The 15077-nt window shown below is 36.2% G+C and overlaps 2 protein-coding genes across 2 annotated transcripts in view; both read right to left on the bottom strand.

The window, feature by feature from the left end:
• LOC148129247 (vomeronasal type-2 receptor 26-like) overlaps positions 1–15077 on the bottom strand; it is a 723059-nt gene that overhangs the window by 339809 nt on the left and 368173 nt on the right. The window lies entirely within an intron of this gene.
• LOC148129250 (olfactory receptor 5P58-like) lies at positions 12168–13106 on the bottom strand. Its single transcript, XM_087947430.1, is given in 1 exon segment — positions 12168–13106. A coding segment is annotated over 1 exon segment (939 nt).

The following is a 15077-nucleotide window of genomic DNA, read 5'->3' as shown; positions in this document are numbered from 1 at the left end:
TGGAAGGGCCCCAGAGTATACACACACTGAACACAAACACTGTTTGTAGTTTAAATAGTTTTTAATCCAGTTAGAGTTTAATCATTGTCATTCAGTCCATTAAGTCATTCACAGTATTTCCATCCAGTAAGACTCACTAGTATAGTTCAAGTTAAGAGTCCTTGCAATATCTTTATCAGCCGATAAAGATATCTCCTCCTCCTCCGGTTTCACTCTCCAGAGAAACAAACGCTGGATATTCAGCAAACAGTAACAAACAAAAAACAGTTCAGTCACAGGCACTCACAGTCAGTAATCACAGTTAGTCGCAGCAGCACACAGTTACAGTAACAGACAGTCAGAGACAGACAGACAGTAAGTCACAGTAAGCTTTCCAGCTTCTAATGCTTCCTTATATTGTAACTTCTAACCGCACCCTTAATCGGCTAATTGCCTGCTGCATTGTGCTTAAAGTGATAAGCACTTAAACCATGATATCTAAGTTTTATATATTTATTCACCCAAACCATATTTGGTATCAATGTTATACCTAACATACTCCCCTTTTGGGTGAAATAAATATATAATACCTTTACAATCTTATCCCATATTTTTCACAACTCTCCTGGTGCTTACTGGCACCTTGGGCTTTAGTAAAATTATCAGCTAAATTGTCCTCCGACATACAGTACTCTAGCTGAATCATCTTACTTCTTACAGATTGTCTCACGTTTAGGTATCTTAGATCTGTATGCTTGCTCCTTGTTTTTACTCCAATATTTGTGGCCATTTGAATTGCTGCCTGATTATCTTCATGTATAATTATAGGATAATCTACAGTTATACCTATATCAATTAACATTTGTTTATACATTATTAACTCTGTACATAACAATGATAAACAGGAGAATTCTGCCTCCATAGTAGACAAACTTATATGCTGTTGTCTTATTGACTTCCAGCCTATTAATGTCTTACCCAGCATTATGGCTGTTCCTGAAGTCGATTTTCTAGTGTCTCTTTCTGATGCAAAGCTAGCATCTGCATAAGCACACAGAATTAAATCACCCTTTGGTTCTAAATACAATGAATAATTCATTGTCTTTTTAAGATATCTTAATATCCTCTTAGCTGCAATCCAGTGTCTTTCACATGGTGCAGAATTGAATCTAGCCAACTGATTCACGCAGTACGATATATCTGGTCTAGACCAATTACTAATATAACTCAAACTACCAATTAAAGATTGATAAATCACCTTATCAAACTCAGGGCTTTGTACATCAGTGTTGCTAAACTCCTGACTCATTGGAGTCTTAGCTGGCTTACAAAGCTCCATCTTGTAATCTTTTAGCAATTTGCTTATCTTATCTTCCTGAGATATCTTATAACCTTTCCGTGTTTTCTTTATATTCAAACCGAGATACTTCTTTATCTCCCCTAATTGCTTGATCTTTATTCTCTTTCCTAATGATGCTATTATTTTATTTGCTTCATCATTAGTTTCAGTTATCAATGCAATATCATCTGTGAATAGTAATAATAATGATACTTTCCCATTTCTCTCCCTCTTAAACAGACATGGATCGGCTAAACCAGCTTTAAATCCTATATTGTTAAGTTCATTTACAATATACTGGTTCCATTCATAGCCTGATTGTTTAAGACCATAGAGGCTTTTCTTTAACAACCAACAATCATTATTATCCTTGTTTTCACTTTTAATACCAACAGGTTTTTTCATATAAATAGTATGTTTTAATGGGGCGTGCAAGTAAGCAGTTTCCACATCTAGATGGTTAACTATATAGTTTTTACTAGCTGCCCACACTAAAGCTGCCCTCAAGGTTGCTGCCTTAAGACTAGGTGCAAACACCTCATCATAGTCATTAGCATTCTGCCTAAAACCTTGGGCTACTAACCTTGCCTTATGGATTAAATTACCATCCTTATCTGTTTTTACCTTAAATATCCATTTGCAGCCAATGGATTTCTTTCCTACAGGTAATTTGGCATTTTCATACACCTTCATATCTCTTAATGAATTCAGTTCCTTATTCATTGCTGCATACCATTTTACTTTTTCCTTATTAGGATACTTTTTAATTTCTTCAACAGAATTAGGAACTTGATTAATCTGGCACACTGTGTTAGCCTGGTACCTATCAGGCGGTCTAGATACACGTGTAGTTCTTCTGGGAATTACAGGGCTTACAGGAGGACTTTGTTGAACTACTACCTGTTCATCTTCCTCATCCTGATCAGCTATTGAATCTGTTTCTTCCTCTATGGGCACTAATTCATCCTGTATTTGTCTCTTTACTTTATTTTTAAAGTTACAGGGATAACTAATGGGATTTCTATAGGATTCAATAATTACATCTTTATTGGCATCCTGTTCTAATTTCTCCCATCCTTCATGTTCTAGAAATTGGGCACTAGCACTACATAACACTTTAGATGTGCCTTTTTCCCAAAATCTATATGCCCTATGGTTTGCCTGATAACCAACGAAGAAAAATCTTTTAGCTCTATGTTGCCCTTTTTTTCTGAGTTGTGCAGGAATATGCACCCATGCTGGTGCACCAAATGTGTGCAGGTAACTTAGATCAGGTTTCCTGCCATGCCATCTGGTGAATGGAATTTCACCTGTTGTTGTATTAACAACGTTGTTCAATATGTTATTAGCACACATTGTAGCCTCCCCCCACAAAGAATCAGGTAACCCAGAATCATTTAACATTGTTCTAACCATTGCCTGTAGTGTTTGGCCTCTTCTTTCAATAAAAGCATTATGTTCTGGCCTGTATGGAGCAGACTTCTTATGCTCTATTCCAGCTACCTTAAGTCTGTTCTGGAATTTGTTATTAATAAATTCCGTACCATTATCTGTCACCAGGGTTATCAGTTGCCGTTTAGACTTTCTTTCAGCAAACCTAAGCCAATTGAAAAAATGTTGATATGTTTCAGTTTTGCTTTTCATTAAATAGCAAAACCCATATCTAGAATAATGATCCATAATGCTCAGTATATATCTAGCACCCCCCCATACTGGGTTTCTTTGGACCTATTATGTCTGCAAATACTACTTCTAAAGGTTCTTTTGTTTTGAAACCATTTAGCCTATTTGCAGGCAATACCTTGCTCTTATCTTCACAGCAAACATTACAACGCAAATATTTATCACAAGGTTTTAACCTTATTCCTTCAGATAACTCAACTGTACGTTTTAGCATTTTAAAATTTACATGCCCCAAACGCCTATGCAATAAATGGATACATTCATCATGAGGCTTTATATTATTAAATACAGTTTGAGCCTCCCCTTTCTTACTATTATCTAAGACATATAATGTTCCATTTAAAGCTGCAGTTACCCTTTTGTTATCTTTTTCAATTATGCAATTATTATCCTTAAAAGTAATTACATAACCTAATTTATCTAATACCCTTACTGAAAGCAAATTAAACTTTAGTTGCGGTACATACAACATTTTTATATCCTGGTTTATGTACGGACAACGTGCAAAACCTTGACCTTTCGCCTTCAGGTTCCAGCCGTTAGCAAGAGATATATGTTGAGAACTTGTAGACATTTTTATAAATTTTGTCTTATCTCTTGTGATGCAGTGGGATGCGCCACTGTCAACCACCCATAAATTATTCTTCACATCAGAGTTGCCAAACGTGGCTAGTTCAAATGCTTTCTTTGGCTTTTTTACATTCTGGCTTTTTCTCTTTTTGCAAAATCTTGCCAAATGTCCTCTGCCTCCACAATTAAAACACTTTTTAATTGTGTATGCCGTTGAAGATAAATTCTCTTCTTCCAGGTGCTGTACTTTGCTTAGCTGGTTTCTTACAGGCCTTGAAGATAATTTCTCTTCTTTCTTATCTTCTCTCAGCTCGTCACGCTCACGCCTTCTTCTGGCTTCTTCTAGTAGCCTGCCTGTAATCTCGGTTAATGAGAGGCTTTCTTTTGGCAATACCTCTAACGAAGTCACATAGTCATCATAGCTTTGATCTAATGAAGATAATATTATGTAGACTTGTTGCAGTTCATTAAATATAAGCTCTTTTTCTTGCAAATCTTGAAAAATGCTCTTCATACAGTTTAAATGAACTAACATATCTCCATTCCTCTGAAGATGCGTTCGAAAAAGCTTCCGTGTAAGATTTATATGTGCTCCTACACTGTCCCGAACATAAATCTTCCTGAGGTTCTCCCAGCAGTTTGCAGCATTTTCTTCTCCACGAATATGGACAAGCTGCTGATCACAGAGAGTCAGTCCTATGATGCATAAAGCCTGCTCATTTTTCAGTTTAAAGTCTTGTAACTTTTCTTTATCATCATCATTAGCAGGATCCCAGCTACTCACATCTGGTGGGTTTGCTATAATGTCCCACAAACCTTCTCTGCGTAGAAGTAAACTACATTTCATTGACCATGAAACATAGTTTGTTCCATCCAGCCTGGATATCATGGACAGTTGTGACAAATTTACTTGTGCCATTACTCTTCAGATATTTTGACTATTTTAAACTAATTAAAACAGTTTGTTTTTACAGTAATGTGTAACTCAGACCAACTCTCTCTGCTATATCCTGGTTAGTTAGACTATGCTGCTGGGCCCATAACCATTGTTAGGGTTTGAGGATTAACCCCTAGAAGAGTATTGCAGCAGTAGTCAAACCAAGAAGCCAAACGAGAGTGGAAGGGCCCCAGAGTATACACACACTGAACACAAACACTGTTTGTAGTTTAAATAGTTTTTAATCCAGTTAGAGTTTAATCATTGTCATTCAGTCCATTAAGTCATTCACAGTATTTCCATCCAGTAAGACTCACTAGTATAGTTCAAGTTAAGAGTCCTTGCAATATCTTTATCAGCCGATAAAGATATCTTCTCCTCCTCCGGTTTCACTCTCCAGAGAAACAAACGCTGGATATTCAGCAAACAGTAACAAACAAAAAACAGTTCAGTCACAGGCACTCACAGTCAGTAATCACAGTTAGTCGCAGCAGCACACAGTTACAGTAACAGACAGTCAGAGACAGACAGACAGTAAGTCACAGTAAGCTTTCCAGCTTCTAATGCTTCCTTATATTGTAACTTCTAACCGCACCCTTAATCGGCTAATTGCCTGCTGCATTGTGCTTAAAGTGATAAGCACTTAAACCATGATATCTAAGTTTTATATATTTATTCACCCAAACCATATTTGGTATCAATGTTATACCTAACACACAACATTCTCAGAGACTCTTCCCATCCTACTTACAATCTTTGTGAACTGGCAGAAGATACAGAACAATTAAAACTCAAAACACATGTTTTCTGAACAGATTTTTATCCCAGAGCTATAATTGCACTTAACAATGAATTTAAGGACCACCATAAGCTATTGGACAGTATTACTTGGTCTGTTGTGTGGATGCTTGTATGTTTTTAGTGGGTGGGGAATTTTGGCAGGTCGGGGGGTGTTTGGGGATTGTCAAGTATGTGCGCGTGTTGGTCTGGTCTCTGGATGTTATGTAAATTTCATTGTATGTATACTGTGTATATATGTACAATGATAATAAAGAATTCAAATTCCAATAGTTACAATGCACAAAATAACATTATATTGTTTGTTGCATACACATTATGTTAGTCAAAGGACTCCTTCCCACCTAGTGATCAAGTTAGGATGAATGTAGTCTGCATAATGCATATTAAAAAAAAGTCATCTTAATTAGACTTTTAAAGACTACAGATTGAGAAAAGGGACATCCTCAAAGGTTAAGCTGTTTGGAAATTATGAATAGAATAGAATAAGCCATGGAAACACAGCAGCATCTTTTCAATCTCCAAAGACGTCTTCTTCCTGTTAGACTTGGATGGAAATCAATTTCTGCTCTAGAAAATCATGGACTCTCCTTTGTTATAGACTGATTAACACAAACTGGATTTCCACAGGGAAATATACTTTGGCTTCCTTGCTTTTAATAGTGGACAGGATAAGTTCAAAGTCTCCTTCCATCTCAGTGTTCTCATTTCAGCAAACTCGATGAAGTACAGAGATGCTGATAGAAGAAATTGGTGCTCCAATTTCCCATCCCTTTTCCTTAATATGCCAGCTTACCTGCCCCAGTCATATTGTCTACAATATTCTGCTTCCGATTCATGGAAAGCCAAAACTTTCCCTAAATTTGGGAAGATCCCTGATTAAGAATGTCAATAAGCAGAATATTTAATTTTTTTAAAAAAATATTTATTTTAAAAATTACACATCTCTATTTATATTGCTAACAGTATTGTGTCTTCAATAATAGATATATTTACATTTATTCCTATACATTAAATCCTTATTCTTATGTTCTATCCACTTATACCATCTATACCAAACCGTGTACTATTCTGATTCCCCCTTGCCTTTTAGTTCTGTTGTAAGTTTGTCCATCTCAGCACAATCTAATATTTTTTGTATCAACATCTCTTCTGATGGTGAATATTTTCTGATTTCCAACCCCTGTGCAAAAACTATCCTCGCCACTGTTATTATATGCAATATGATGTATTGGATTTGCTTGCTAAATTTCTCTTTAATTATTCCCAATAAGAATATTTCAGGTTTAAATTCTATTTGGTGTTCTGTTATCTCCTGTCACCATCTTTATATCTTCAATATTTTCTAGCTTTTGGGCATTGCCACCACATGTGAAAAAACGTTCCATCTTTTTATTTACATTTCCAACACTATAATTTTGTATTTGGATATATTTTTGCCAATCTCACTGGCGCTAAATGCCATCTATAGAACATTTTATATTGATTTTCTTTATAGGAGTAAGCAGAAGATTTAGAAGATGAATTCTAAAATATCCTTCAGTGAAGAAGGTGAGATGCAACAACACCTTGGCCTTTAGGAAGTAGCTTTAGGAAGTAGTTTTAGATGGCTCCAATTTAAATCTTACATTTTGAGCATACAATGATTTTAATTGGAAAGATATATGTCTATGAGCATAAAGAGCAAAATTGTGTGATTGTATGTTTTATATTGTAATTTAGAACAGTATTGTTAATTTTTGGTATGGTTAGATTTGGTTATAAATCTTCCTCACTTTCTTTGTCATTATCTTTTTTTCATTTCCAGAGTTAAACTGATATTGGCTGTCTGGCAAATTTTAGACATAGGATTCAACAACTTCTGTTGCAATTCCTATTTAGCATTTTCCAGGGTTATATTTAAAAAAACAACATGTTCATCATATATTAGGTATATATGTTAGGCAGTACAATATTTTTATAGCTGATACAATGTAGAGACACAATTTTTAAACCATCAGTATTAGATTGCATTGAGTGATGAAAAAGGTACAATCTTTGCAGTGCTATGTCATTTTATTGTGTGTTTCAACCTGAAGATTTTTCTTAATGTTGTTCTACTTTTCTTACCTTTTCTTACCTTAATGTTGTTCTACTTTTGTTACCTTATCTCTGAAAGGTTATTCAGTTCCTCTTCTGCAGTAGCTTTTCAGTAATTGAAAAAGATTGAGCTTTCATAGCTTTCAATTCCAAGGCTTTCTTTGAACAAAGTTGGAGGAATCAGAGTTAAATTGCATCCCAGTCAATTGATAATCATGTCTGATGTTTCAAAAACTTATCAGAAATAAAAAGCTGAATTATTTTAGTGAAGTATTGATAATGATTTAAAAAATAAGCTTTGAGTCAAAAGAGATGAATTCAACAGGATATGAATCTTCATGGTTTTTCTTCAAAGTTCCTTCTTTTCAACACCTTGATCACAGCCCTGTGGATATCCTTTAGGATCAAGGGGAATGGAATAATTTCCATTAAGTGGGCCACTAGTTGATAAAAGCTCCCCTTATATTAAGGAAGGAAAATAACATGATGTCATTTCTCTTTTGTTCCTGAACAATTGCTTCATAAAGGTAAAGTATGTTTCAAGTTGAATTCTGCTCCCGTGGATTTAACTGATACTGTTTTGTTGGCAACCAAAGCTGATCTCTCTCTCTCTCTCTCTCTCTCCCTCCCTCCCTCCCTCTCTCTCTCTCTCTCTCCATCCATCCCTCTCTCTCTTTTTTCAGGATGCTTCTTTTACAGTCCAGCTATGGTATTATTTCTGTTAGGTTACCAGGAAACTACATTTCATGTAGAGCAGCAAAAAGCTTCCAAAAGCAAGTTGTGTGGTGGCTGCTCATACAATTCCCACTGAATGATCCCTATCTCAGTATAAACAAATCTTATCATTTCAAAACTCCCTGAGATATTGTCACCATAATTCACCTATAATAGTATGTTTTATCAAACAGACCTTAGACATCTATGATCTGTAAAGAATCACAAGTCAATCTAAGAATGCATAAATAACAGTATACTTAGTTTATAAAGTAAGGGAACTCTTCAAAATGTATTGAGAATTTTGAAATGATTGTATAAGTTAACAGTTTATAAGTTTATAAGTTTCTATGTTATTGATAACTTTGGCTGAAGAGGATTCTAACTGAATTGTTTCCCAATGGACAAAGGATTTCTTACAAAGCTACTTAAGAACATACAATATATTCATTCCATGGAGGTTACAGATAAAGGAATATAGTGTGTCATACCACCCCTTAGCCCTCCCTAAATGGTTTACAGAGACAGCATATTGCCCCCAATAATTTTGGATCCCCATTTTACCCACCATGGAAGCATGGAAGGCTGAGTCAACCTTGAGCCTGGGGGTATTTGAACTGCCAAATTGCAGGCAGTCGACAGTCAGCAGAAGTAGCCTACAGTACTATACTCTAACCACTGCACCACCAAGGCTCAACCAAGATTCTATTAACGCATTGATTTCTGTCAGGAGGACAAATTGTGTGTGAATCATTCCAACATACAGGTTTCATAATGGCAATCCTGAGATAGGAGTTGGTTCATTATCTAGGATTATCACAATGTATATCTAGGATATACATTGTGATGATCCATTGATAATCTTTTTGTCCTGTTCCGACCTAATCAAAAGGTACAATCCAGACAGATGCATTGGAAATCAAGATTTCTCTGCTGATATTGAGTTATAGTGGATGTACAGATTATTTTTCCTTTTCTCTATCCGTGTTTTGTATTTAAACTCATTGTCCAACAATTGCTCTGTAGGCAGAATGCCAAGATGCATGCTGAGAACTTCACTTCAGAAACAGGGTTTGTTCTCTTAGGACTCACATCTCATTAAAATCAATGCATTGTGCTATTTGTGGTCTTCCTAACAATGTACTTACTCACAGTTTTGGGTAACCTGCTAATTATCGTATTGGTACACATTGATGCTCAATTGCACACACCTATGTACTTCTTCCTCAGCCATCTTGCAAGCGTGGACATAGGGTATGTCACCAGCTCTGTGCCTCAGACTTTAGCCCACCTGTTGGCTGGAAATGGAGTGCTTTCCTCAATAGGTTGCATCTTACAGGGAGGCACTGCTCTGAGCTTGGGCATTACTGAATGTTTGCTGTTGGGTGTCATGGCTTATGATCGCTAAAGCATGTTAGTAGTATATTTAGCTTGTTTACGTGTTCAATGTCATAATCAGGGGCTCTGTAACATAGTAAGAACCAAAATGTGATATTTAAGGTCAGTTCATAGATAATGGTCTCAGGAAGAGCAATGTCTCGGGTAACTTGGATGTTTTTTAGATGTAAAGACTTTTTATAGAAGATAGCAACACCACCTCCTCTACGGATTTCACGATCGGATCAGTAAACATGATAGTCTCTTGCTGGGGTATTGGAGTCAGGGAGAGATGCGTTGAGCCATGTTTCACAGACAAATATGATGTCGAATTTAGCCATATTTAGTAAGAAGAGAAATTCAGGTATTTTATTTACAAGGCTTCTTGCATTGAATAGCTTGCATTTAAGGCCAGTTGTAGTTTGAATTGAGGTATTTGGGGGCAGGCGTGCCTAGTCTTGGGTGATGGTGGATTGGTTGAAGAAGGTTTAGATGCTGAGTTGTGGGTTGTGTGACTTTCTTGCGTGGTAATCAATGTACAGGTCCTTCTCTCCATTGTCTAGACAATTTTTGAGTTCTGTGCGTACTATACGGGAGCGAGCACATTGCTGTAAAGTTAGGTCAGGACGAGATTGGAGGTTTTTATGGTTGGTGTTGTTTTTGGTGAGTGAATTTATAGTATAAATGAATTCATGTTTGCTTAACTCATTTTTGCAAATGACTCTGCAGAAGTGTGGGGCCACAGAGCCATCTCTATTTTTGAGCTCGCGGCCAATGCGAGAAATGTCAAGTATTTCATCAGGGGAGATAGATGGTTGATGCTTGATAGCCACTGATGATGTTCCGGACAATTGTGATATCATCATTGTTATTGATGTCCTCTAGACCAAATAAGATGGTGTTAGGATGCTTTTGTTCGCGCTCGACAGCTTTTCTGATGAGGATTGGGATATCATTATTTGTTGGATTTATGGTGTTTTGTGGATTGGGTTGCAGTTGTTGGTTTGTAGCTATTGGATTTCAGGTTTTTGTGTTGTGTTCTGTGTTCAGGTTTTTGTGTTGTGTTCAGGACAGTATTGTTATTTTTGTGTGTGGTAGAATATTGGAGTAGGATTCGTATTTTAATAGAGATATTCTTATAATGAAGAGAAAGATGAAACTATAAACTTTTCTTTTGGATTTAATGGAAAAATACTTGGGAAAAAATGGAACTCTGATCCTATATATGTTGACTGCAGACAGAGTATGATATGCACAAAAATGGAAAGACATTTTGATTTCCACCATGGATGAATGGCTACAGAAGCTGATGGAGTTGGCAGAAATGGTTAAATTGACTGTTTTGTTCAAAATAAAGAATATAAGTACTTTTGTTTTTACATAGAGAATGCTTCTGGACTTTCTGTTTGAGGTGAAAAAAATGAAACTTTGATTTTGAGTTTTACTGACTTGATTCTTTTCTTGTTATAGAAATGGTTAGTTTATACAATTACAGAAAAGTAAAAAGTCAAGAAGAGTTCTCCGCTCCTCTACTCATTACAGAATACCTTATACCACCAGCCTTGAAACTCTAGACCTAGAAAACCTAGACCTACGCCGCCTTCGGTCCGATCTAAATATAATATATAAAATCATACATTGCAATGTCCTACCTGCAAATGAATACTTCAGCTTCAACCATAACAATACAAGAGCACACAATAGATACAAACTCAAGGTTAACCACACCAAACTTGACTGCAGAAAATACGACTTCAGCAACAAAGTGGTCAATGTCTGGAATGCTCTACCTGACTCTGTGGTTTTTTTCCCCCCAAAACCCAAAAACTTTAACCTTAGACTGTCTACTGTTGACCTCACCCCCTTCCTAAGAGGTCTGTAGGGGGCATGCATAAGTGCACAAATCTGCCTATCGGCCCTGTCCTATTGTTTCTTTTTATTTTTCTTATAGATATCCATCTCATGTATTCAAAACTATGTTTATACTTATACATGTTATCTTGTAAGCGATTGAAAAATCAAAATAAATAAAAAAAATAAAAAGTCAAGGTTTGATGGTATTGGTTTAGTCTACTGCAAAAGAGGAAGTCAGAAATCAATGGGGTTTTTATCTTTTCTTCCCCCTCCTCACTTTTGTTTCTTTTCCCCCTTCCCACTTTGTCCTACTATTTCCTTTTTTATTTTTGTATTTTATTCTATAATCTAAATAAATGATATTAAATTTAAAAAATGATTATAATTCTACCTGACCTTCTTTGTCATTTTTTTTCATTTCCAGAGTTAAACTGATATTGGCTATCTAGCAAATTTTAGACATAGATTCAACAATTTTTATTATAACTTCTATTCAGAATTTCCCAGGGATACCTTTCACAAACAATATCTTTTATCATGTTAGATAGCATAAATTAACAGTACAAATATTATCGTAGCTGAAAAAGTGTAGACCTACGGTTTTAAACCATTATATCAGTATTAGATTGCACTGAGTCATGAAAAAGGTACAATATTTGCAGTGCTATGTCATTTTTTTAACAGAGTTAAATTGCATTCCAATCAATTGATAATCATGTCTGATGTTTCAGAAACTTCTCAGAAATAAACAGCTGGATCATCTTAGTGAAATATTGATAATGATTTTAAAAAATAGGCTTTGAGTCAAAAGAGATGAATTCAACAGGATATGAATCTTCATGGTTTTTCTTCAAAGTTCCTTCTTTTCAACACCTTGATCACAGCCCTGTGGACATTCTTATTCCACAAAGTGTAAATGATAGTGTTAAGCAGGGCCACAAGATACAAAACTGCAACCTTTTTGTTCTGATCAGGAGATGAGTTTGATTGGGGGATTATGTGTATAGACATGATGGTACCATAGAACAAGGTGACCACAGTAAGGTGGGAGCCACAGGTGGAGAAATCCTTATAACGTCCCGCAACTGACTGCATTTGAAAAATTGAATAGAGGATGCAACTATAGGAACACAAGATAATCAAAAGGGGAACCAGAACTGCAAATACTGATAGGCCATTAAGTATGTCTTTGGTGTGCTTTACATCATCACATGTAAGATCTAGCAAAAAACGCAGCTCACAGACAAAGTGGTTAATGAGATTGGGACCACAGAAGGAATGATGAAAGATGCAAACAATAGTGACAGTTGAGAGAAGACAGCCTATGATCCAGCAGGAGATGGCAAGCAGATGTTGGTGCTTTCTGTCCATAGCAGAGGCATATCTCAAGGGGTTGCAGATGGCCAAGTAGCAATCATAAGCCATGACACCCAACAGCAAACATTCAGTAATGCCCAAGCTCAGAGCAGTGCCTCCCTGTAAGATGCAACCTATTGAGGAAAGCACTCCATTTCCAGCCAACAGGTGAGCTAAAGTCTGAGGCACAGAGCTGGTGACATACCCTATGTCCACGCTTGCAAGATGGCTGAGGAAGAAGTACATAGGTGTGTGCAGTTGAGCATCAATGTTTACCAATACGATAATTAGCAGGTTACCCAAAACTGTGAGTAAGTACATTGTTAGGAAGACCACAAATAGCACAATGCATTGATTTTAATGAGATGTGAGTCCTAAGAGAACAAACCCTGTTTCTGAAGTGAAGTTCTCAGCATGCATCTTGGCATTCTGCCTACAGAGCAATTGTTGGACAATGAGTTTAAATACAAAACACGGAGAGAGAAAAGGAAGAATAATCTGTACATCCACTATAACTCAATATCAGCTGAGAAATCTTGATTTCCAATGCATCTGTCTCGATTCTACCATTTGATTAGTTTCGAATAGTACCAAAGACATTGTCAATGGATTATCATAACCTGTTGTATTTCCCAGATAATGAATCAAAGATTGCCGTTATGAAACATAAATATTGGAATGATCACACACAATTTATCCTCTGACAAAAATCAATGCATTAATAGAATCTGGAACTTCTGCCCAATACTTGTAGGAGGGCTATAGGCTATTATAAGAAAAAGTGAGATATACTGGAAGGACAGTAAGGGGTAATACACCATACCTAAAACCTCCAAAGAATGAACATATTGTATGATCTAAAGTAGCTGTGTAAGAAGTCCTTTGTCCTTTGGGAAAGAATGCAGGCAGGATCTTCTTCATTCAAAAATACCAATAATATAGAAACTTATAACTCATACCAATCAAAATCTTTTGAGCAGTTCCTTTGCATTGTATACCAAGTAGATTGTTATTTATACATTACTTATATTGTCTTGTTACCCTAAAGGGACGTAGATATTGAAGGTCTGTTCGATAGACCCTACTATCATGTGTGAATTATGGTGACAATATCTTAATGGGTTCTGAAATGATAATATTTGTTTATATTTAGGTAGGCATCATTCAGTAGGAATTGTATGAGCAGCTACTCCATGATTTGCTTTTGGAAATTTTTTGCTGCTCTACCTGAGATGTAGTTTCTTGGTAATCTAATAGAAATGGTGTCATAGCTGGACTAGGAAGTCAAAGGAACATCCTGAAGAGAGAGAGAGGAATGAATGGAGAGAGAGAGGGAGAAGGGGTGGGAGGGAGAGAGATTGCCTTTGATTGCCAACAAAGCAGTTAAATCCACATGAACAGAGTTCAACTTAAAACATACTTTACCTTAATGAAGCAATCGTTCAGGAACAAAAGAGAAATGGCATCATGTTATTTTCCTTCCTTAATATAAGGGGAGCTTTTATCAACTAGAGGCCCACTTAATGGAAATTATTCATTTCCCTTTGATCCTCTTCAGTAAATCATTACAAATGTTTTGCTCCTTCTTTAAACCACTTAATTAATATTATGGGGTTTAAAGACAATAAATCTTCCCCTAATCAATTTGGGTTAAATCTTTGGGGTTGCCATGAGCTGGTTCCCAAGTAAAAATGGATGATGAAAAATTTTTGAAATTCAAAATTGATAACACTAATTATGAGGAGAATGCAGACTTATGTTGTGCTTCTGATACTATATTTACCTAAATCAAATATGATGATTTAGAATGATTGCCCTAGTAATGTGGACTAAATAGGAGGGAAAATATATGACCATTACTAAATGTTCAATCACACTAAGATGATTTTTTTCCATTTTCATGAGATGTCCCTGAGAAAAAAAATTATCCATGATTGCCAGGTGGAAGCAACCAGAGCTACATGTGAAGAGTCTCAAACTGAAACTTTATTGTTATACATGTTAGAAGACTCTCACCACAATGGCTGCATTCCCTTGGGAATGACACACTAAGGGTTCAAGGATTCTGGGGGAAGACTTTCTTGTGCTGCTCACTGCAGTGCAACAACTCTAAACTTGGGCCCCTCTTAACCTTTCCTTCCTGTCTAGCTGGAGATTCCATCACAATGATTAGAGCTTGATGAACTCACTTATGGAAGGCAAGACATCTGGAGTACCTTTGATTAATAATTGTTAGATGTTCCAGAATAAATAATAAGCCATGGAGAAAGAGATATCCCTAAGAAATAGGAAGTTAATGCCTATTAGTCCTTATTCTGACACATTCTACTCTTGAGAGGGTTGATTAGAAGGGGTTAGAGGCAGAGGTGGGATTCAAATTTCTTAACAACC

This window comes from Notechis scutatus, chromosome Z (assembly GCF_049901735.1).
Source record: "Notechis scutatus isolate UNSWTSFEM ecotype Mainland chromosome Z, rNotScu1.2, whole genome shotgun sequence".
NCBI lineage: Eukaryota > Metazoa > Chordata > Lepidosauria > Squamata > Elapidae > Notechis > Notechis scutatus.
This window is presented reverse-complemented; position numbering and strand designations above follow the sequence as displayed.